This window comes from Excalfactoria chinensis, chromosome 19 (genome assembly GCF_039878825.1).
Source record: "Excalfactoria chinensis isolate bCotChi1 chromosome 19, bCotChi1.hap2, whole genome shotgun sequence".
NCBI lineage: Eukaryota > Metazoa > Chordata > Aves > Galliformes > Phasianidae > Excalfactoria > Excalfactoria chinensis.
In genome coordinates, this window is record NC_092843.1 from 4,466,731 (window position 1) to 4,490,039 (window position 23,309).

Consider the following 23,309-nt stretch of genomic DNA (forward strand, 5'->3'; position numbering starts at 1 on the left):
AAAAGTGAGTTCTTGCTGCAAAGAAATACCATTTCTCACCTGCCTGCAGCTTGGTCAATCGGGAACAAACAAAAGCACACAAACAGGAAACTTCCTGCAACACCACTGGACCACTGTGGAGTGAGATTTGCATGCACTGTGCACAATGACAGGGCAGGGAGCAGAGTGGGAGACTGAGGACTGCATTCGTGGATCCTCTGGTTAAGTTGAATAGGGGTCCTGAAGTGTAGGAAAGTGCAACACGGCTGTCACAGCGCTGTCATTACCCAACTGCAGCCACTCCAATCCCTTTCTGCAGCATTACCAAATCACATCAAATGGGTGAGGAAGGTTCAAAGAGGTCACTCTGCTGCCAAGGCAGCTCACCTCCACCCAAGCGATAGGAGAAGAGCCACCCAGCCTGCTTTTAGAAGTCTCTTAATGCTGAAGAGATTCTACAGCATCGCACAGGAGCCTGCTTTCAAGTGCTTAACTACCCTAAGGAATGAAGCCTTTCCTCAAACCTAATCTTCATCTATTTTGCTGCAATTTATGCCCATTCCTTCCTGCGCTGTTCAGCACGGAGCTGGAGGACAGCTTGTTCTCCTCCTTCCCACAACAGCCTTTTCTCCAGCTGAAAGCTGCATTTTCTCTGAATTTTCTCTAGACTGAAATGCCCCAGTTCTTTTCAGCTCCTTCCTGGAAGTCAGGCTGATGGATTCTCTGCTTTGCCTCACCTGTCCCCCCACCCCTATTCAAAGGGAATACACACACCTGCTGCTTCACGTTGGATCAAGAAGAAGCCCTGCAGCACCCAATGCTTCTGCTCAGCACGGGCACGTTAGCAGTTAGCACTGCTGGGTGAAAGGAAGCCACCCAGGTGTGATGTGCTTGGTGCTGAGGCAGAGGGACCCAGCAGGCAGCACACCGCAGGAGCACAAATTCCAGCCCATTGTGCTGGGTGGGATCCCTGTTCTAATGTCAGTTACTTTCAAACCAAAGAAAACCTATTGAGGAAGCAAAAAAAAAACAAGCCCAAAAAATAATGCAGTGGACAGGCCAGTATATCCAAGCCTGGCTCCTTCTCTCTGGGATGTGCAACCCTCTCAATGGAACTGATCCTGTCTCAGCACACCCTGCATGGCTGGGTGCTTGTTGCTGCACTGGGATGGACACCAGCTCCTACCAATGTTGTTGTTGCACGATTTCTTTATGGGGTGTTAGAATTAAAGGGACTCAAGACGGTGACAAATCTCAGCTCTGCAGCTCAGATGCAGCAGGAGCACAGAGATGCTTCTCCTTCACACACGTGAGCGCAAGTGCTTGGCAGGGCAGGTAGATGGCACTCTGAATGAACTGCAGTGTGGTTACAGCAGTCAGACCTTAGGGAATAACAGCTCCCCCCAACACATCATGGGGCACAGCCCAGACCCAGTGCCTGGAGGAAGGAGCCCATGCATAGGGAGAGGGGTAATGGGACCGTCCCCACACACGATGCTAAGGACGTGCTTCCTTAGGGCAGAGATGTGCTTGCTATTTGACCTCTCCAAACACGAGACTTGAAAATCCTTTTTGCCAGTGACTTCCTAAGACTAAAAATGCTTCCCCAAAACTGGAAGGCTTTCAGTTTTAGTGGGGCTGCGGGCAGCACTGTGAGCACGGGCAGAGCAGACAGAGAAGTGAAAGAGAAATTTGCACCTCCTGGGTCCCCCTGTGACAAAGGTCCTCAATTTCTCACGGTCGTTTCAGGAAAACATCAAGATGTGGCACATGGGAGCACGCATTGCCACCATCACCAGCAGGCGCCCACCAGCCCTGCACACTGCTTCATCTCCTCCTACAGCACCGACCGCCCAGGGAAGTGGCACAGCAACACTTCTGCTGCTGCACTTCTGCCTACGAGCAGGAAACTGTTGAGAGCCACTCTCATCCTGCTGTGCCTCCAAGGGCGTGCAAAACAAATGCCATTGTGCCTCCTTTGTATCCCCCCTCCCCTCCCAGGTTCATGCACGGTATCAGCCCCCAGGTCCCTCCTGGCCAGGTGGTGGCAGAGAGCAGACCCCAAACCCCACATCAACAAGGGAACTGATTTCATTATTCTAAAAACAAACAGCCGAAGGAAAGTTCAGGCTAGAATGGGCTCCTAGAGCAAAGAAAGGAAAATAGAGAGCGGGCAGTGGGGAATGCTTCATATTCCTAAAAGCCTTTTGTACGTTAACACATGGTGTCTGCTTCTCTCTAGTCACCTATTTATCACTCTCCTCTTTAGAGAAGGAAAAAAGTCCTGGCTGCTTTCCTAAGGCAGAGTTTTGTGGCTGGGGGGAGGGGGAGGGTGCTTTAAGCATGATGCAAACCATTTGGAGTGCACTGAGAGCACTGCCAACACAAGCTGCACTATTTAAACAAGTGAGGAAATGATCGTATATACAACATGCCAGCGAGCACACACACACCAGAGGAAGTCGAGAGGGGTTTTCATGACACAGAGCTGGATGTCAGCGGCTGAAAGGTCGATATTTTCCCTTAACACCCTTCTCAATGACTTAATCGTGTTCCGTTTGCACAGAAAACTTCCCAAGAATAAAAGTCTGGAGGAATCGAGGGGGGATGTTTGGCCTACTGCTGACCTTGTCCGAGGTCCTCTCCACGTAGCAGGGCTCCTGGGGGGCGACCAGCAGGGGAACGAAGCCCGAGAGCAGCCGATCTTCTTCCAGGCTAAGCAGGGCAAGGTCGTCATCTGGGTCCTTGTACAAGGGCACCTCCGACTGATTCACTGCGGTCAGTATGTTACAGAAGTCAGCCAGCGTCGCCCACACATCTACTGAGACCCTGGGAGAACGAGGAGAGACGTGAGCAATTCGGGGCTGGAATGCATTGGGAGTTGCCTTGCGACGCTGCGGCGAATACCAGAGAGGTGAGACGAGGCAACGCACACCGCCCCGCACCGCGCTGCCGCAGCCGTGCCCCACGGGGAGGGCTCCGGACACAGCTGCACTGGCACCCACCCCAGGAGGGATCTCAGCCCTCAAACAGACCTTTCCTGCTCCCTGCATGGGAATGGCTCGGCCCTTCCCGCTGCTCTGCCCCACGCTGCACGCAGGAAGCAGCTCCCCAGCAGCCCCAGGGAGCCCAGCCTGTTCCAGCTGGGAGAAATGCCGCTTGCAGCTCTATTTCCAAGCCTGCTGGGAAGACAAACTCATCTTACTGCGGGGGCAAAGGCAGTACTGGAGGCTGGTATTTGCTGCCAGCACGTGCTGCAGCCACGCTCTGAAGCTGAGAAAGCTTGCAGCTCAACCTCAGCCCTGTGGTATTAACTCATGCTTTGCCCCTGGCCACGGTTTCAGTGCTTGAGAGCGACCTGCAGAGCCTCCCCTGCAAAGTCTCACCTTCCTTAGTGGCACTGAGGCCACGGGCAGCCCCACCAAAGAGCATCCCCATCACATATCCCCGTGGCCTGGGCCGTGCCAACTGCGCTGCCATACAGCGCTGCTCACCCCCATTCTAGAAGCACTTCTGGAGGGTTCTTTCAGCCTATGAGCTGGGAAGAACAGAGGAAGGTGGGGCAGCACCAAGAAGCACAGAGCAGCCAGCATCACCCGGGGTGCAGCAGTGACCAAGGGCTGGAGGGAGGCCCCCTGCTCTTTGAACTGCTCCAGGTGGACAGAGTCTGCGCTCGGTTATTTACGGGAATCAATGTACCAGGAAAGCGCACTGAAATGAAACATCTTGTTTTCAAGAGCGTCCTGGGAGCCAGGCAGAATGAGCAGCCATTAATCAAAGCCCGGCACGTAATCAGCACACATGTAACGCAGAGTCGCCCACGTCCCTGAGCCAGCCCCAGCCAGCACGCTGCAGAGGAGAAGAGGTCCTTCAAAGCCCTCAGCACACAGACACCAGGAGCTGGGTTCATTCACAAAGCTCCATCGCTTGGCTCGGCCAGGTCTGGCTGTCAGAAATGTTTAAATATGGAAAAAAATAAACAGTTGCAACACGTTTTTTTTTTTTTCGGAGGGATCTGTCCGAGGCCCTTTGTGATGTAATGGGAAACGTTGCGTTTGTGCTACCAGCTGGAAAATAAACAGAGCTGCGAGGGTTAAAAGGAACTGAACTTTCCACGACCCCTATCTGCAAAAGAAGAAAATAATAAGAGGAATGATCCACTGCCCCACAGCCCTGATAGTTTATCCTCCGGCCCGGGCTGCAGAGACAAGCACCGGATGTGATAGGGCTGCTCTGGGCCACCTCCAAGGCAAGCTCTGCCCATGGGAGATGCGCAGGGCTTGGGAGGCTCAGCCCTCCCCCAGTGCCCTGCTGGCAGCCAGGCTGAGCTGCATGCACCCGGTCACATCGCAGGGTTGGGGCACAGAGCAGGGGCTGCAGCAATGCACGAGCTGCAGCGATGCACGGGCTGCTCCCAGGTGCATGGGGCAAGGACAGAGAAGAAAGGAATGCATTGCACAGGGGCCATCTCCCTCCTCGGGGTTCACTGCTCTTCCCCTGAGCTGACACCACCAGCATCCTGCAGTCCCTCAGAGCCTGGACCCTACGTAAGCATTCCCTGTCATTTTATCCCCTTCATCTTCAGCTCCCTACAGCTTCACGGGGCCTGACCACATCTGTCATCTGTGCTGGATGTGTTAGGTTTCCACCTTGGGCTTCCTTCAGTGCAACCACAGTTCTGCTAGTGTGGGCAGCGAGCTCCCGCTACAACACAACCCTAAGCAGCCCTACAGCAGCCAGCACGCACCGCAGCATTTCTGCACCTCTGACCATTTGCTGCCTCTCCCTTGGGTTCATTTCCCCCCTCTGCCGGGCAGCACCACCCCCTGAGGAGGGGTCCCAGCGGTTCCCCTGCTCTCGTTGGCCAAAGCCCTCTCCCCAGCGCCCCTTCCCAACACGCTGAGGCCATGGCTGAATGTTTTCTGACTCCGAGCCCAGCCCTGCAGATCCCAAAGCTTTTAAGTGAGGAAGCGAGGAGGGGGTGAGCGCGAGGTCTTCCTTCAGAACGAGGGGCTTCGTTCACTTCCCCACAGACGCGTTTCCATTTGCTTATCCCACCAGGATGGGAGGGGGGGAAAAAAAAAGAAAGAAAGAGGGGAAAAAAAAAAAAGAAAAGAGTTAATTTCTTTTTTATTGCCTCAGGATTCCAGGTTTAATGTAGCTGTCAGTGAGAGCGCAGCCCAGCTGCACGCCGACGGGACGTGGCCCGGCCATGCACAAGTGCAGGCAGAGATGTGTGGCCAGGGCTCCAATGGGGACAGCTCCCACTTAGGATGATGCCCATAGGGTTGTGGGGGGAACGTGGAGATGCACAGCGAGGCCCAGAGCCCAAAGTGGGGCCCTCACACCCGCCACCATCTTGGCTGGGGGAGCGGGCTGCCTGGTGATTAATATCAAGTACAATGACCCCATGTTACAAGCCTGCGGGGGCCTGTGGAGGTGGCCATTTCCTGTGTAATACCAGCTTGTTTAAACACTAACAGTCAAACTCCACAGCTGCAGAACAAACCCGGAAAGAGAGGAGCAAAAGAAGCCCTGCATTGTGTTCCCGAGGCCCGCGCTGCCGTGCAGATGGCAAACGGTGTGGGCTGGGGGATGAGGGGCCATGCACCCACTGCCAGGAGCCCCCCAGCACCACACACGGCTCACATCCTGCTCCCAGCTTTCCTCCTTCCCATCCTGGCGAGCCAGGTTCAAGGCAAGGAACAAAAAAAGAGAGCTGAGATGGGAGCCCTTCCCAAAAGCACTCACCAAGCTTGCCCTGCTCGGTGGGGACAACCTTGGAGTCAGAGCGGGATACTGTTCCAAACACTCTGCCCCTCTGCATCATTGATTTTTCCCTGCCCTGCCCCACATGTGGTCCCTCTGGTCACCCAGGTGCCACCATACTCCTCCCCGAGGTGTGTGACTGCTCCCAACCCCTGCGCTAACACACAGCCCATCTCTTTGGCTCCCACTCCAACCAGCTCTACCTTGACTCTCAGCCAGCTTTACACTCCCGAGACACCTCCGAATCCTCCCTTTGATGGGGAAATTCTGGTGGGACAGCGTTACTATCAAGGCTGAAATCTGCAAAAGGGACTTTCCGTTTAGTCTCCAGTAAACTCCAGCAAGGTCCTGACACCCCTGCCCAAGCCTCTGCCCCATCCCTCCCAGTGGGGACTGCCATCTCAGTGACGCTTCTCCGCAAGACCGATGTGATGAGAGAGGTCTGGCAGATGTCTCAGGGAAGGTAAGCTCTAGAATGCGCTCAGAGCTTTTGGATTCAATTTAATACTTGGTTTAAATTAACCATTTTTAAATGCTTGCAGACAGTCTCTGCAAACTGAGAGGCCCTTCGCTGTATGTGGAAGGAGAGCAGATTCTCCAGGGTCAGCCCAGTGGCAGATAAGTCTGTCCAGCCATTGGCTTCCCTATCAATCCTTGCATTGCTTTAAGCAATGGATTCACTGCAGCAATAAAACGAAGCACGGAGCTTTCTTTGCCTAACTCAGCTCCTCAAGCATACGCCCCAAAAGGAGACACACTCACCCCAACAGCAGCAGCTCCCTGGAGACTCACCTTCCATTCATCTCTGCCTTAGGAAATGTCCTGCTCCCCCAGGCTTTGCTGTCAGCCCATCCCTGCAAGGCTCTCCTGGGGACAGCCAGTCTGAGAGATGGTACCAGCCGACGGCTATAGCACACACTGCTCCAACACCTCCTGTTCCGGACTCAGTGCAATGTTTGCCATGAGCCACGTGTGTTTTAAGACACTGAAATGAGAACTGAGCAGCCAGAAGACCTGGGAACACCTCCATTCATGTAGCCTGGTTTGGAGCAGCCATCCCTGAGGCAGAGATGCCCACAGTTGGGTTCAGCTCCCATCCTGGAAAACCCAAAGGAAAGAGGAGCCATGCAAAACTTGCTGAGTCCCTCCTCTACCAGAGAGCCAGAGAGGAACGAACAGCTCTGCCTCTCAAAATACGCTCAAGATCTCAAGTTTGGTCTTCTAAAAACAACTCTCAACACATCCTTCAAGCCACACCTGGGTGTGATCACTTGGTTTCACATGATAGAGCGAGGACAGCCTTTGGGGAAAGATCTTCTCACTTGGCTGCTGATGCCCAGCTTGGGAGGGGATGCCTGCCCAGAGCCAACTCCATCCCCACATCCCTGCCAGGACACAGACCCACAGATGGAGCCTTCCAAGATTCCCTTCCTGCCCTGCAAAGCCCACGTGGCTCCGTGCTGCGTGCAGCTCTCACCCCTCGCACCTTTCCCTCCGTCTGTCCAACAGGGAAAGCAGCGAGTGGAGGAATTTGGTGTGTGTGTGTTTTTTTTTTTATATTGTATGGATTCAAATCCAGCAGTGTGATAAATGCATCCGAGCTACAATTAGGAAGATATATAGCATCAGAATGCGAAGGTCTGGGCAGCGTGGTGAAACGCGGGCTCTCCAGAGCCCCAGCTATGTTTCCCATTATGTAACCCTGGTCATGGGCAGACAGCCAGACTCCAAATGAAAAAGAGACTCTGGCTTGGCACCGTTTCTATTTTCCTATCCTCATTCGGGGTCAGCGCAGTGTCATACAGCTGCAGAGAAAGCTCCGGGGATTAAACCTGGGAAAGACTCCAAGACCAGGACCTGGGTTCAAGTACCAGCTGAAAGCAATAAACCAACTGCCACAGCTGGGCTGAGTTTAGACGTTCTCAAAGTCCCCCAGCTCTCTCACTTAACTAAGAACCAGCAATCACCAACATGGTGAACGCAGCACGAGCAGAGGCCTCGGGATGTAGAGCCCCAGCAGCCTGGGCCCTCAGCTCCGGTGGAGGCTTGACAAGCTGCCCTGCTGGCCCCAAGCCCAGGCCATCATTCTGGCAGCATTGCTGGCCCCGGATGAGCTGCACTTTGATGCAAGTTCTGGGCCAGGCCTTTTGCTCCTGGTGGGCTGCCAGGTGGGTATGGGGCCTGTTTTTTTCCAGAAGCATTTGCACATTTGTGGCATCTTTGTAGGGTGCTCCTATGCTTTAGGAGGTTTTTTTTATGTCCCTTTTCTGAATCATGGGAGGTGGCCTCAGTACATCCCCAAAACTTCTCTATTAGCAATGCTGAAGGAACAGAGCCTGCTAAGGGGACCTGGTGGCGCATCCCACTGCCAGAAGGCACAGAGCACACATGCAACGGCACAGCAGGCCCCTACTCAGAGTTCTGCAACTTGGCATCTGTGTGTGCTCTTTGCATGCTCTCCCTGCTTCTGAGCTCACCCTGCCCACAAACCTTGGCTTCCTCCAGCGCGCCTGCTGCTCTGACCCATGTTTTACTTCTGAGCTCCTTTGAAGCCGTTCCTATCCAAACCCCCAGACTTGGTGACTCTACCTGGTTACTGAGCAGCCCCAGGCGAGGCAGCATGCTTCTGTCAATAGAGAGCTGAAACTCTAACCGAGTGCTTCCCTCTTCCTTTCCTAACTCTGGGGAAAACGTTGCAAGTCCCAGGCCATGCCCAAGAGCAGAGCTGGTTCCCTGCAGCTCCAGGGAATGCTCAGCTTCTCCCGGACCACCAACACTTGGGTACACAACGCTGGCTCAGCACAAAGCTCTGGGCTGAGAAAGCAGTCAATCCCCTTGCCAAGGGCAGGGCTGGGGGGCCAAAGAGCAGAGGGAGCCCTCAAGAAGGCTGCCCATGCCCTATTGGAGACTCAGAGATGGGATGAGAAGGGCAGCTCAGCCATCTCCACGCAAGATGGGCAACTAGCACGATAAAGACCCTCTCTCTGTCAGGCAACCCAAGACGTGACGGAGCTGAGCCCATCGCCTTGTTGGGCAACTGGGAGCCTGCACCTGCTCCAGCACCCTGGGGGGATGCAGACCCGTGTCCCACACCGCAGCCCTCACCCACAGCAGGGGAGGCAGCTCATCCCTGGAAGGCGCCGAGCGCTGGCTGCGTGAGCCCGATCAGAAATTCCATCTCGAGGCTGCCCGTCGCCAAGGGCTCGGCGGCTCCCTGAGCAGTGTTAGGGGGGGATTGGTGCAAACAGGCGCACGTGACAGATCCCAGTTTGAGTTCCTGCCCAAAGATGGGCAGCGGTTCACATGAGCAGGCAACGGTCCCACACCGAGCAGCCGACAAACAGAAAACAGACTCCATCTCCACAAAATGAGGCCCAGAACTTCCTGTGTGAGATTTCCATTTCCTCAGCCAAATGAAAAAGAACTGGAGTAGAGGCAATAAACTAGGAGAGCAGGACTGGACCTGACGCACGGAGCGGGGACCCATTAATGGTTAAGCCACTTTGCTGGATTACTCTTAATGCGCCTTCCCATCACCCTGGGTTCTGGCTCCTTTGGATTAACAATAAGACGTGATTTCAGGCTCTGGATCCGGAGTACCGGAGGCAGATGGAAAATCCTGCGGGAAAGCAGCTACAGAGCATGCTCAGACACTGCTTCGCATACTCCATACTTGGCCCTTTCACTTGATTTTCTGTCCAAAAATATGCAAATTGCCTAGTTCGCATTATGGACTAATGGGCTGGAATCGGCCGGTTTAGTAAATTAACCCTTTTTTGTGATGCAGGGGTAGAGGCAAGATGTGCCTGAAGCTGAAGGGAGGCGACTTTTGGAGCTCTGGGAACAGGCAAGAGGCTCCAGGCCAGCCCAGCCCAACCAAAGTTTGCCTGTCTCAGATAAAAACAAGCAGTAGAACGCTTGTGCTGCAAATGGACTGACCTCCTTCCAGAGAAGAAGGCTCTGTCTTTGAGCTGGCTGGGCTTGAAGGAGATGCATCCCAATAAAGCAGACAAACACCCAAAGCACAAGGTAAAAATCCAGCTCATGGCTCATCTCCTAACAGCCAGAAGCAAAGAGGCATGTACCAGAACCTTTAGATTCCCTTCAACCCTTAACACCCCCAGTGTCCAAAGCTGGACACCTGTCACTGTAACACTGAGGGTGATGAGTCCCCACCACGCGTCCCCTGCATACAAAGCACCACATCCAGGAACAAGTGTGAGCGAGGGGGAAAGGTGACACAAGGAGCCCAAGTAGGGAGGAGATGCTACAAGACAGAGCAGAGGATGCACGTACTGTTTGGGGAGCTCGAGAGAGGTTGGTGGAGGATTCCAGGTGTCTGGGTGGCCAAGCATCCAGTCCGACCAGACCTTCACACTGGGGAGCAGCTCCTTCAGGTCCTGGGGCAAGGCAGAGACCTTGATGTCATCCTCCTCATCCTCCTGCTCCTCCTCTTGTGGCTGAACTACAAAGACAAGAGCAGCTCATTGAGCCAGGCTCATGCAGTGCCCCTGTCTCACGTAGGGACAAGGAATGCACGACAGACCCCAACATCCCAGCTTTGGATGTGCAAGAGCAAAGGTAGAGCTCTTTTTTCTATATTTAGTGGCCTATGGAGCAAGCCAGGATGGGTCTGATCTATCTATGAGGACAGCAACTGTCAGCATCCCCAGGGCAGGGTCCTGAGGTTCAGTTTTGGGATTTCCCAGTATCTGGCAGAAAGCATGCCCTGCATCCATCCATTTCTACCAGTTTATAGTGCATCTCATGTCAAGTGTTGCAGAGCCTGGGATGCCAAAGAAACCCAGGACCCCAACAGAGAGGAAGGGGCGCACAAAAAAGCAAAGAATGAGGTCTCAGCCTCCCCCCAAGCTGCCCTAGGGGTGGGAGCATGGAGACCTACTGCTGAGCCCTTACCTTGCACGCATTCTCTCAGCAGATTGGTGCACCTCCTCACCAGGAGTGCAAACATGGAGAGCCCCAGGGCCGTGGCTTGTTCCTGGATGACCGAGCGGCAGTCCTCAGAGATGCACTCTAGGAGAGAGAAAAAAGATTTCAGTGTGGAGCAGCCAGGTGATCCCTCTTTACTTCACCTACGCAGCCTCCTCCTGTGCATCCCATGTAGCAGGGAATGGGTGACTCCTCACACCTGCCTTGGGCCCACTTGCTGTACACATGGGGAGAAGCAGGTGGCTATGGGGGCAACGAGAGGCTGCAGCCACGCTGTCCTCATCACACCCAAAAATACCCCTTGTGTTGAGCCAGTGCTCAGGGCTCTCAGCACAGAAGCTGCCGCTTAGAGCTGATGCCTTCCCCTGAAGGAGGGGGGCATGTTTAAGTGCTAAAAGGGTAATTAGCTGCATGTTTGATCTCTGTCCCTGCTGGAGTTTTAACCTCAGCAGCTGAGGAGGGGGCTCCTCCCATTTAGTTCAGCCGTCACACAACAGCTTGTCAAGAGAGCTTAATTGAAGCTGTTACTCAAGTAGATGCCACACGACCACAGCTCTTCCAAACTGAGCCAGCTCGGAGTGACAGCAAATCCCCTCGGCACATCTACACCCAGCCAGAAACCACTTCTGAGGCTGCAGCGAGCAGCGGGACGCTGGCTGCAGGGAGCTGCCTGGAGCCAGACGTGGGTTGCATTTAGCACAGCCTGCGGCACGGTGGGCATGGCACCATGGGTATGGCACCATGGGCACAGCAGGCTGCCCATGCTGGGGCAAAAGGGGATGCTGAGCCTCACGGGCAGCCCCTGACCCCAAATCCCCTTTTCCCCTCCAGAGGCCTCTGGCAGCCCAACAAGGGCACTCTGCTCCTTGCGCTGGTGCCACCGAGCAATGGTAGGAAGTGCCTGCCTGCAGGGTTGTCAGCTTTGGGAGGAAACATAAAACTAAAGATGTGACCACTCTGGGACAGTAAATCTCTTTCATGAAGCTTTTCCCACAATTAAGAGTGTTAGTCCCAGCGCTCTGGCCACAGTCCAGTTCAAGAAATTACAGTCATCTTCTCACCACGTTCCCTCCTCCCGTCACTCTGGTTCGATGCCGGACTCCTCACTTCCCATCCTACACAGGCACAGACTGAGGCCATCCCACTGCCACCTGAGCACTGCTGCGTCCCCAGGGCAGCCCCCCAGGACTGCAGGCACCCCAAACTGCTTTCCCTATGGTTCCAACTCATCCTATTACCAAATAAAACAAAACCCTGCAACCCATACTCGGGTGCCTCGTGCCAATGCCAAACTGCCTTCAGGTGCTGCTGATGACACCCAAGCAGCTACAGGTGTCACAAAGTGCCACCCCACATCCTCTCTTAAAGCCCCAAATGAGGCTGCTGGCCTCGCCACTGCACAGTGGGCACCAGCATCCCTCGGACCCCATTGGGCTCTCATTGGGCCCACTTGGCTCTGACCATTGGACCTGCAGTGTCCGTACCCCTCTCAGGCCAAATTTCTTCCAGAATTCTTTAGCCAAAACTGTTGGGCTACTTGTGAGAATGAGGCTAGGAAATAAGACAGCAGCTTATCCTTGATAGAAAAAAAAAAACAACCAAAACACCAAAAACTCTTACAACCTTTTCCTTGAGCTAATCTAGCAACTGCAAATCCTGGAAAGGGGATCTGAGGTTTTGCTGCAGAATAACCTTCTTAGCAGAGAGTTTTCCTGACCTACTAGAAATCTGTCCATGCTTGGCCAAGCCATAAACATCTCAAATACAGCAGTTTTTCCATATTCAATAGGAATTCATTTCAGCAGCTAAAACCTTCTAAGATTTCAGCTCCCTGAGCATGCTCCATCTTCTACCCTGACACCTAACCTGCATTACGCTCAGCAGAGCAAACTGCTTTGATCCAATGCATGGGGACTTCCAAAGCCACGTCCTTGTCCTGCCCGCTGCTGCTGGCTGTGAGGACGGACCCTGCTGAGAGCCCAAGAGCACAAGGAAGGAGATGGGATGGGAAAAAATAGGAGCTGATGAACATCAGACTGCAAACACAGAGACTGCAACCAGGAACCACAGCCAGGCTGGTGGTTCTGAAGATCACAAAAGCACTCTGAGCTGCAAAGGAGCCCTCCTGTTCCTCCACATGTAGGACAGAGGTATCTTTCTCCAGCACGGAGAGCAGGGGGCAGCTTCCTTTGCAGCTCCATCTGCAAGCACCTACCTGGCTCCCGGATGCAACCCGTGCACGAGCTGCCAGCTTTGCTCTGACTCAGGATCCGACTCAGGCTTTCTGCAGTCATAAATCTACCTGCTCTGCAGGGGAAGGGTGCGGGGAGAGCAGGGAGAGAGATGGAGAGCGCGGGGGGACTTTTGTAACGGGGAGAAATTTGTGTTTCTCTGAGAACATTATATTCATGGAAAACATAAACCAACTGTCGTCAAAGTCGTCTGAGCTCAGGAAATGGAGCGGCCGGGAGAAGGCTGCCATGTGGCCGGATGTTATGTATTTCTAATTAGTGCTATACATCTTTCAGCAGCGAGTGTCCTTTTGCTGGGAAACACAACGCGCTGCCCTTGTTATTGTAACTGTCAGAGAGTGCTTAAACAGATAATCTCCAGGAAAAGTGATAAACACATCCCCTCTCCCACTAGGGTGTGCAAAACAGCAATGCCAAAGCTCTATTAGGGCAATGCAACCAGGCACAGGAAATGGGAATGGGAAAAGAGCGACGGTGTAGGGAATGGCCGTGGCCAGGGAAGGGGAGTTGCTGGAGGAAGCAGCTCACAGCCGCTCCAGTGCCATGTGCAGGAGGAAATCCTGCAACAGCCACGTGGCCTCGGCTGCTGGAAGTGAGGGGCAAGGAGCTGCTGCAGCTCCCAGGCAGCACACGGTGCGTCTGCACTCCTGCCTCCATCCCAACTAGCACACAGCATGAGGAGTGGCGAATCCTGCATGGCTAAAACACAAGCTGCCACCAGGCGTTAGCAGACGCTCAAAGGAGAGCAGGTTGCTTTGATTCAGGGAGCTGGACTGCTCCAGCCAAGGGTCAGAAGGGCTCCAGCAAGATGCTTTCCATGCTGGCCTCTCCACCCTTATTACCTGGTGCTTTGCTCCGGGCTGGGAAGCCTGGAGTGGTGTTGGCACAGGGAGCAACAGCTGAACCCACCTTCCCTGGTGATGCTCTATAGGACCGTAAGCAAAGGCAATCGAGCAAACAGCTCTCCAGGCACAGCCCTGAGGACCATACAGGCTGTGGGTGAGCCCTGCCTAAGGCAGGCTGGTGGATGTGTCAGCAGCTCGGCGGCACAGACAGCTGACTCACCAGCCGGCTGCTGCCCTGCGGGGAAGAAGAGGCTGGTGACCGCCGTGCTGACACCACCTGAAGGCGATCTGGTTGCTCTCTTATCACTCGGCCCCACGAGTGTTTTCCCTGTGAGTCACACTCCGCCAGACTCACTGCTGGCAGCCCACCGGGATGGGGCCAGCTGCAGGAAAAGAGCAAGGACAGCCAGAGCTGCCGGGAACGGGACACAACCCAGCAGAGCGGGGATGCTCAGGGCTGCGGGGCATTTCCCTGCCACCCCCTCGAAGAGAAGCAGTGAGTCATGGGCACTCCCAGCTCTGGCTGGGAACAGCGAGTCACACACGCACTCATCTGCCCTCAAAAGAGCCTGGGAACCCACTCACACAACCATGGCTGATGCCCCGCAAAGAGCACCGGGCAGCTTTCCTGGAAGGATGCTCCACAACCCCACGTTTACAGGCAGAAGTGAGGCCATACAGCCCCACAGCCAAGCAGACACCACCACCTGCATGCAGAGGGCTGAAGCCCTCCCAGAGCCACTTCACATCACCCCATCTCCCTGCAGCAAGCTGTCCTACAGAGAGGCAGAAAGCCCCACCAGGGTCTCGGCCATAGGACCCAGACCTGTTGCACGCACTCCCAGAGCTGCCCAGGAGCCCACAGCTCTGCACTGAAACCCCATCTTGTCTGAGGGAGGGAGGTGAGGAATGCTGGGGGCCTGGGGAGGATGGAGCAGCTCTCCCTGTGGAAGCCATTAGATATTCAACACTTCATTTGTTTCCAGCCATTCTGGACTGCAGCGCTGGGCTCGAGGACGGGAGGCTCTTCTCTGACGTAACCAGGAAGCAGCTGCAAAATTAAGGAATCCCTCATGACATCATAAAAAGGGTCGATGGTTTACAGGGGAAGGTATAAAAATTAATGACATATTCCCACCCCAAGCAGCAAGCCTGCCCGAGAGCCACAGAGGAAGCCACGCTCTCCCAGCACCCCGGGGCTGCTGCTCGCTGCCAGCCCGCTCCACAGGCATGGCAGATGCATGCACTGAGTGTGCCCCCCATGCCCCATAATTCTGCAGCCCTACAAACCAACCTGTCCTGCAAGAGGAGCCCAGGGAGCAGCACGTTGCTCCACCGCTGCACTGCACTCAGGCTAGGGCTAGAAAGAATGACACTAGCCTCGGGGACAAGCTCAGAGCCATTTCCACTTGAAAAGGGAAAAGGATAGTGGTTTAAAATTAACTGCAGCCTTTTCCAGGAAATATCAGTGGAAAGAAGCAGCCATTTTTAGAAATGTTATTCTCAGAAATTTCCTGAAAAGACCCATCAGTCAAAACACAGATTGAAGCCATTTCCACTTGCACTGAGCAGCACTTCAGAGCTCAGTGCGCTTGGGGTGCTGACCCGGGAGGTGAGGCCAGGACCTCAGGCTGCACCCTGCGGCCCGGTGAGGCTGCAAAGTCACTTGTGGATATGCACCATCCTGGGCAGGGTCAGCAACAGCCCAAATGTGCACAGCTCCTAAGAAAGTGTTTTAATCCAGGCTGTCACCGCAGTATGGCTCCAGCCCAGCACCAGCTGCCTATCTGACTGTAGGCTGCACGAGCAGAACGGGGCTGAAGTGATTGGAAGGTCAAAAGGGTGCAAGAGCAGAGCAGGGCTGTGCACAGAGTACATCTGAATGAATCAGGGCATGCTGTGAGGGTACACCAAAAGGGGAACAAACGTGAACACCAGAAGCATAAAAAGGAATGAGGCACGCTGCAATGAAGCAGGATACAGACACATACAACAGGATGATGCAGCCTGATAGACAAAACCCCTTAGTCTGCACAATCTTTCGTCCTTCCTGACCAAACACAGATAGATAGAGCCACAAGCTCACCCACACGGGCAGCATGCACCCCTGTGTCCTCATGCTCAGGGAGCAGGCAGCACCACAAAGCACTGAGTGCATCCCAGCCCGGCTGTCACTGCATCAGATGTTATTTACAGCGGGGAGGAGGTGTGAACAGGGCTTCCCGAGAGAGGTTTACTCCAGCCCAGAGTGAAGTTGTAGCAGGACAATCGTTGTGCTGGAGCAGGCAGCCTGCAACGTGCCTCTGCTGGTGTGAGAGCTCCGTGCCTGGAGGGAAAGTTAATGAGAGAAAGAGCCTGCAGACAGGAGTGCTCTGAGAGAGCCGCCTTTGATGGGGCAGGAACAGCAAAGTGAGGAGCTTCCGTTTCAACACATTCACTCATTTGCTGCTGCTCTTCTTTTTACAGCTTCCTGAGGGACCCAAGCTCCGCTGGGTCAGTTTGCAAAGCAAACTCCAGAATGCAAAGCCAAGTCTGTGGCCCCCAATTTCCTCCACCAGGCAGCAAAGCCCAGACCCCTCATCCCCAGACCCCAAATGCCTCCTCACCCCCTGCAGCAGCCCCTCCAAGTGGTGACAGTCCCATGCTGTACCCCAACAGCACTCAGACTCCTCTACGAGAAGGGCACAGCCCAGACACAGTGCCTACACTGAGGCTTACCTAACACTTTCCATTATAAGCCCCCTGTTTTTAGTTCCTAACAACTTTGCCAAACTTTAACCATTTAGGCTGCGGTCCCTCATGCCAAAAGCTTTTCTTCGAGCTAAATTTATTGGGAAAATTTCATCGAAAAAACTTCAGCCATTTGCCAGAATGAGGTTAGGGAAAATATATTGTTCTTCTCAAGTTCTAAATTCTTTGACCATTGCAGTGAAATCCCCGGCACCTTCACACTTTGGAGCAGGACCCAGCAGCTTGGCATAGGCCGGCTGAAGGCTCTGGGAGTGCTTCTGCCACCCCCAACCCACCCCAACAGAAAATAATCACCCAGTGGATACAATATTGAGCATTCAGAGGTGAGCAATCCCAGATTTAGAGCAGTTCATGGAAGTTCAAGCCAAGCTTGAACATTTGGACACTACAAGGTTGCCCCAGTGGCATATCACTTTATCCCCCCCCATCACGTTGGCTTTTCCAGTTGACAAAGAAATGAATGGTCACCAGAGACCTTCCTGCAGAGCCCTTCTCATGTGCTGAAACATGAACACAGTAAGGCTGAGGACTGCAGAAAAGCACTGTTTGGGGGATGGAGATGGCTCAGTGCTATGCAGAACTCGGTTCTGTCTCTGCCTTGGTCACACACTCCCAAGTGGACCCAGAAGTCACTTGGCCCACGCTCACATCACATTATATCACATCGGTTATTTGCACACCCCTAACAGCTCACAAGCAACACAGAGGGGATCAGATTTGCAGACTTTGGGCAACTGCAGCTACGATCGCAGCTAATGAGAGCCCTGCACTGAAGATGCACCCACAGAAGACAACGCATTCAGGACAACTCCACCTCCTGTATCTCAAGGCGAGCACTCGAAATCTAGAAAGCTCATTATTTTCCCAGCTGCACACATTAGAGACACCATCCAGAACCGAGACAGAAACGAGTTCTTGCCATCCAGTTGTTTGGACCTGAACCACCCTACGCTTCACCTGAGGATGGCAATAACAACCAACGAGTTCTCTGCAGAAATCCCATGGGAAGGGGAAAGAGTTTTACACGAGCGATGGCACAACAGCAAAACAGAGCCCAGGGTCTTCTGGCCACGTCATCATCTGCTCTGCCAGAGAGCTCCTGTCTGCATCACAGCACACCTCTGGCAAGTGAAGAGCTGCAGAACACTCTGAGGTTTGCAATGGTACGCACATGGACACGGCCAGCTTCACCCATCCAAGTGCCGGCGGTGAATGGGGGCTGTGTGCTCCTCCTGTGGAAATTTGGAACAAGCTGCACTCCGAGCAGTGCCACGCATAGGAAGGTTCTCAGGTGTCGGGTGAGCAATTCCCTGCTGGCAGGGCTGAAACCGCAGGCACAAACCCACAGCACACAGGGAACTGATTCCAGGAAGTCTAACATCCGAGCCCCGATATTAGAAAATATGATCTCAGTGCTCCGACAGCTCGCACGGAGCCGGACCTCGGGTCCCAAACACCGCAGCCCCCCCCAAACACCTGGACTAACCAGCACCATTAACCTCCTCACCACCAGCAGGAACGAGGCACACTGAGAGGCAGCGATCTGAGCCAGGCACGACCCATGGATGCTGTGGTTACACCACTCCCATGTGCAGGGAGAAGAGCCCCAACCCGCTGTGCTCAGCTCACAACACCAGCATCCCAGCTCCAGCACTGCGACGTTGCCCTGCTCAGATTCAAAAACCTGCTGCAGTTCCAAAGAGGGCTTTGGTTTCACTGTGACCAGCAGCTCGGAGACTCACAGTTACTATACAGCCGAATAAAATATTTTTTCATCAATTTAACGCCAGCATGTCTGTGTTTGGAAACTTTGAAAATCCATGTTGTATGGTTTACTGCACTGGAAAAGGTGCCAACAGAGTTTCAAAGGAAGGGAAGTGTATAACTGTTTCCTTTCAAATGCATTTTCCAATGGGATCCATTGAGGGAAAAGGCTGGAACTAACTAAAACATTATTAAAAACTGTTATGAAAAGAGACAGAGAGATGGAAAAAGATAGACAAAAAGTCCAATACACAGCCGAGAGGGAGGGAGGGAGACAGGCAGCAAGAAAGGGGATATGGGCAGCAAGACACTTTGGGTGGGGGAAAAAGGGGCGAGACGGGGAGTTTTATCTGGCAGTCCCACTCGTGGTTTCATATTGTTGCAGATCGATTGATCGGGATTTCAAGTGCTGCTGGCCCGGTGGCACGAGGAGAACCACAGAGCTGGCTGTGAGCGCAGCGCCTGCGAACTGCTGACCTTCAGTTTTCAAACCAAAAATATTCTTTGGGAAACGGTTCCACCGGGTTCCAGCCTGGTCTGCCAAGAGGCAAACGAGCACTACTAACCTGAAGCAACACCCAGGACTAGTAACCTGAAGCAGCTCCCGGCTGTGATTCACACAGCAGTTAACCCTGGGCTCAGCTCAGCCTCGTGCACTGAGAGAAGGCACTGATTGCTCACATTGCTGCTGCAGTGGACACACGGATGCTCCTCTGTTGGCTGCATTCCGACTGCTCTAACAAAGCCTGCGAACAGCAAGATGCTCAGGGCCATGCGGCACAGCCACAGCTCCACTCCTGCTTCTGCCGCCCTGCAAGTTAAGGGGCTGGAAAAGCACGTTTTGTAGCGTTACCTCCGTGCCCCCTGACTTTGGGAATGGTCCAGGGCCCTGCTGTTCTGCTGGGCTTCAAAGAGCCAGGCCGGGGTGGGCAGCGCCTGCCGAGCTGCGGGGCTGCGGTTCTTCGGGGTGTAGCAACCGTGGGCTGTAGCACACATGTCGAGGGATGAGGGGAAAAAAATAAACAGACAGACAAAAGAATGAGGATGCTCTGCCAATTCCAATTGTGCAGCTTTTATTTTAAATACTTATCAAGCTGAGAAAGAGCAGAGTTCTTGGAAAATAAGGTTTCCTTTCTTCCAATGCCAGTGTCAAACACCCTCCAGGACGGGTACGGCACAGGCGCAGCCGCCATCCCGTCCCACCCACCCTGGCAGGGATCAGGGCTAACAGCCCTGCTGCTTCTGCTAAAGAGATTGCTCCTATTTTTTATTATTATTATTATTATTAATCTCCAATCTGGCTGGGTTCAAATTATGGCCAATTACCCACCAACACTTCTGGCTAATAAAATCAAATTTTACGGGCCCTAATTACTGCTTTCGCTCAACTGCTCGACGGGAAGCGGAGCGCTGCAGACGTGCGGGGCAAGGAGGGAACGCTCAGCCCTGTGTGCCAGCAGATGGCACGAGGGGTCCCCAGTGCCAGGGGTCCCCAAGCTCAGTGACACGCACCCCCAAAGCAGGATGCCTGCTGCCTGCAGTGCCAAGCCAGCCCTAAGGCCACCACTACCAAAGCAATGAATACATCCCATTTTACAAGCAATAACTGAAAGCCAAGTGGGGTTGCTCCTCCTGCCCATGGGACAGAGGGAAGGCGGCCCTCCCCCCCAGCCCCGCTCCCCACCTCACCTCTCTGTTACCCATACAGTTAATTGAAGGAGACGGGCGCACAAGCCAAAACAGCAGAGATGTAAAAATTCCTGCAAACAACACAAAATATCCCAGCTCCCAGCCCTCAGCTCTCTCCCTTCCTGGTCCTACAGCACAGGCAGGAGCCCCACAGGTGCCTGCAGCCCTCTCACATCACGTTGGGCCATCTCCGCAACGCCGGGCTGATGGAGAGTCTCAAAGCAGCGCTGCCACGCAGGTATCCCGGCTCAGCTGGGGAACGCGGCTCTGCTGCAGTGATTAATTTCTCTTTCTTAAGCAGGATTACTTTAATTTTCAAGGCCTAATGGAGTCCAGCTGCGACGGGGAGGGAACGCTGCAGCGGTACAAAGACGGACCCTTCCACGCCGGTGCAAACTCAACGCGTACACACACACACACAAAGACCTATAAAAAGGATGCACTGCAGTGGGATATTTTTAGTCTTGACAATACAGCACTAAAAATACGACTTTGCTAATACATCACTACAGAAATATTCCCAGTGTCCATTCAAGGAACGGTTTAAAACATTTATTTTTGTTTCCTTTCGCGATGGTCAGAGAGGAGGGAGAAAATAGAAACTCATTGATAAGAGGAAACGAGAGAGACATGAAAAATTGAAAACTACCTAAAAGCTCATGGAGAGGTTTATTTTATTAGTTCTTAATAAATATCTTGCAGATTTCCTCAGGAAATACACCAGATCACATGTAAAATAGTTTGGTACTGATGTCAACTGTGTCAGCATATGAAATCTATTAGGGTGAAGCCACAGCAGGGTGATCAGCGTGCTGAAAAACTGCACGGCACCGAGGCGGGGGGGCGGGGGGGAATCTCACGGCCCTTCCAAATTCTTCGAGAGGTAAAAAAGTCAGCCAAGACGCAGAGAGAGAGAGCAAAAAAGAAAGAAAAAAAAAAAAAAAAAAAAGAAAAAAAAAGATCCCACATCCTGCTTTGCTCTGCCAGCAATGTGAAGTGCCCAGAGATTAATTCTATGTCTGGCCTGGAAATGTGACTTTAAAGCATGGAGGGAGGAGGAGGAGGAGAAGGAGAGAAGGCCAAGCAATGGGGCCTGGCACTGTGCCACCGACCCCCCCCCCACCATCACCCCTCCCCAACGCCGCGTTTCAACATAGACAGCAGCAAACCCCAGCAGACGGCAGCTCCAAGTGCTGCCAGGGCCTCGCACCAGCTGCAGTGCGTCTCAGCCCCGCGCAGATGGGCCTGAGAGCATCACTTCCTCCAAGCCTGCCTGCCTGCCTGCCGGCCTCGCGAGGCACAGCACATGTGGCCGAGCCGCTCCCCAAGGCGGGCTGGGGGCCCTGTTGGCTGTACTGCACAGGGCCGGGTCAGAGCTTGGCTCCCCGGGCTCTGTGCGGATGGGTTTGTGCTGTTCCCAAAGTGCGCTTGGCAGCTGGAGCTTCTCCTCTCTGGGATGCTATCTGGAGAGCAGGCGATGCTTGCGCAAGCTGCCCTTCCCTGAGCATCGGGAGCTCAGGGTTTGGAGATGGGAGGACCCCCGTGGATATGGCATGGGAAGAGGGAGCCCATGGGCAGGGCTGCCCTTATGGGTACCTGGTATGGTAGGGGATAAGTCTATGGGGTAAAGTGGGCTGGCTTGTGACTGCTGCCCACGTGGGAAGCAACGATGCATGTCAGATCTGTTCCATCCGTGGGATGGTCACCATGACCTCTGCACGCTAAGCACAGGTACCTCAAGGCACAGCAACCAGTGCCTGAAGCTCACTAAACTGCAAACCATCCACGCTGGAGTTCAACAGCCCTACCATGTCCTGGCTGCAGTACCAGGCACCTCCATAGAAAGGTGAGCGCTGAAAGTTAAATGGAACCAGATCTCATTTTTCCAGGGCAAAGCCCATTGGATAGCATGGGTAGAACCTAGCATGCAGATCTACACACTAACCATAGAAAATCAAAGGTCTCCATAGATAAACCTGCATGGAGGACACCTCCTGTCCTCAGACGTGCATGTAAGTAGAAACACATCCCCAATTACACTGCTATCATGGATTGAGCACTGGGAAAGAAGAGCTCCCCCCATACCTTCAAGGCTGCTCACTCCCAGCAGAAGCCTGCCCAGTGCTGGACACTTGCATTGTGCCATGAGCAGGAGGAAGTAGGGCACGGCCAGCCCTGGCCCTGCAGGAGGGGAGCTCGGTGTGGTGGGCAGCCCTGGGGCAGGAGCTGAAGCTCAGCAAGTTGGCACGGCACAGCTGAGCCCACACGGGGAGCGGGCACGGGGCGGGCAGCCCGCCTTGCTGCACCTGGCACACTATAAAACAACCCCGCAAGCTCAATCAAGAGTTTTACAACTTCACAAAGCACCATAATTAGCCTAATTATACAACGTTCTCTCAGAGAATTAAATAGAAAGACAGTAATTGACTCGGTGTTGCTTAGAAGCGCGAGGAAATCAAAGGCGCAACGCACATTAAAGAGTCAGAAACATCTCTTTAAAAGTGAGAGGATTTCCTGTCACGGTACAAACATCTGAAGCCTCACCCAACCGCTGCACCTGGTTAGACCCCACTCCCCAGCACCCCTCTGTGCCGGGGCACGGCCGCAGCGGGCACCTCCTTCCTCGCCACGCAGCGGGAGCAGTGGGGACACCGCGTGCCAACGCTCTGCTTCCTGCCCTCCCTTTGCACACTGCAGAGCTGCTCCTTCGCAGCGAGCAGCAGCACATGTGTTCCAGCCCATGGCCCGGTGGCACAGCCACGTGCACACAGCTTGGCGCGTCCCTGGCCCTGCTCTGACTTGCCACTGGGGCAGCAGAAGCTTGGCTGCAAAGCAGACTCGAGCTTGGGGATTACAAATCATTTCCCTCTAGTTGTTACCCTGAAATGAGATCTCGGTATCGTTTGGTGGAACGGCTTCAAGGCCAGCCGTAAGGATGTGCTCATGTGACAGGCAGAGCGGGCAGGAGCCCCGCTGAGCTCATCCAGTGCTGCTCAACAGGGACTTCTGCTGTGCTCAGGCTGGAGAGTCTGACACACACACACACACAGACACACACACACACAGAGCAGTGAGTGCTCTGTTTCACTGGAAACCTTCCCCTTCCCTGCCACAAAGCCCCGCTCCATCTCCTGCCACCGAAGCTGACGGCTACATTTCAGAAACCTGAACTGCAAGTGGAAACTCCCTGCAGCGCGGTGCTTATTGCATCTCCTGCTGGCACTTGGGGCAAGGGGAAAAAAAGTCACATGGCTTTCTGGACACACATCTCGCTGAAGGAGTCTTGCATCAGAGGGCAGAAGCCAGCAGC

The 23,309-nt window shown here is 54.0% G+C and overlaps 1 protein-coding gene across 2 annotated transcripts in view; it reads right to left on the minus strand.

Annotated features, from left to right (window-relative positions):
• Positions 1 to 23,309, minus strand: part of SMG6 (SMG6 nonsense mediated mRNA decay factor) — an 88,572-nt gene that overhangs the window by 34,088 nt on the left and 31,175 nt on the right. For both annotated transcript variants that reach the window (XM_072353694.1, XM_072353693.1), the window contains exons 11-13: positions 10,666 to 10,782; positions 10,045 to 10,213; positions 2,607 to 2,808 (exon numbers count right to left, since the gene is read on the minus strand). In XM_072353694.1, coding sequence (XP_072209795.1) covers positions 2,607 to 2,808; positions 10,045 to 10,213; positions 10,666 to 10,782 — 488 coding nt within the window. The remainder of the gene's footprint in view (positions 1 to 2,606; positions 2,809 to 10,044; positions 10,214 to 10,665; positions 10,783 to 23,309) is intronic.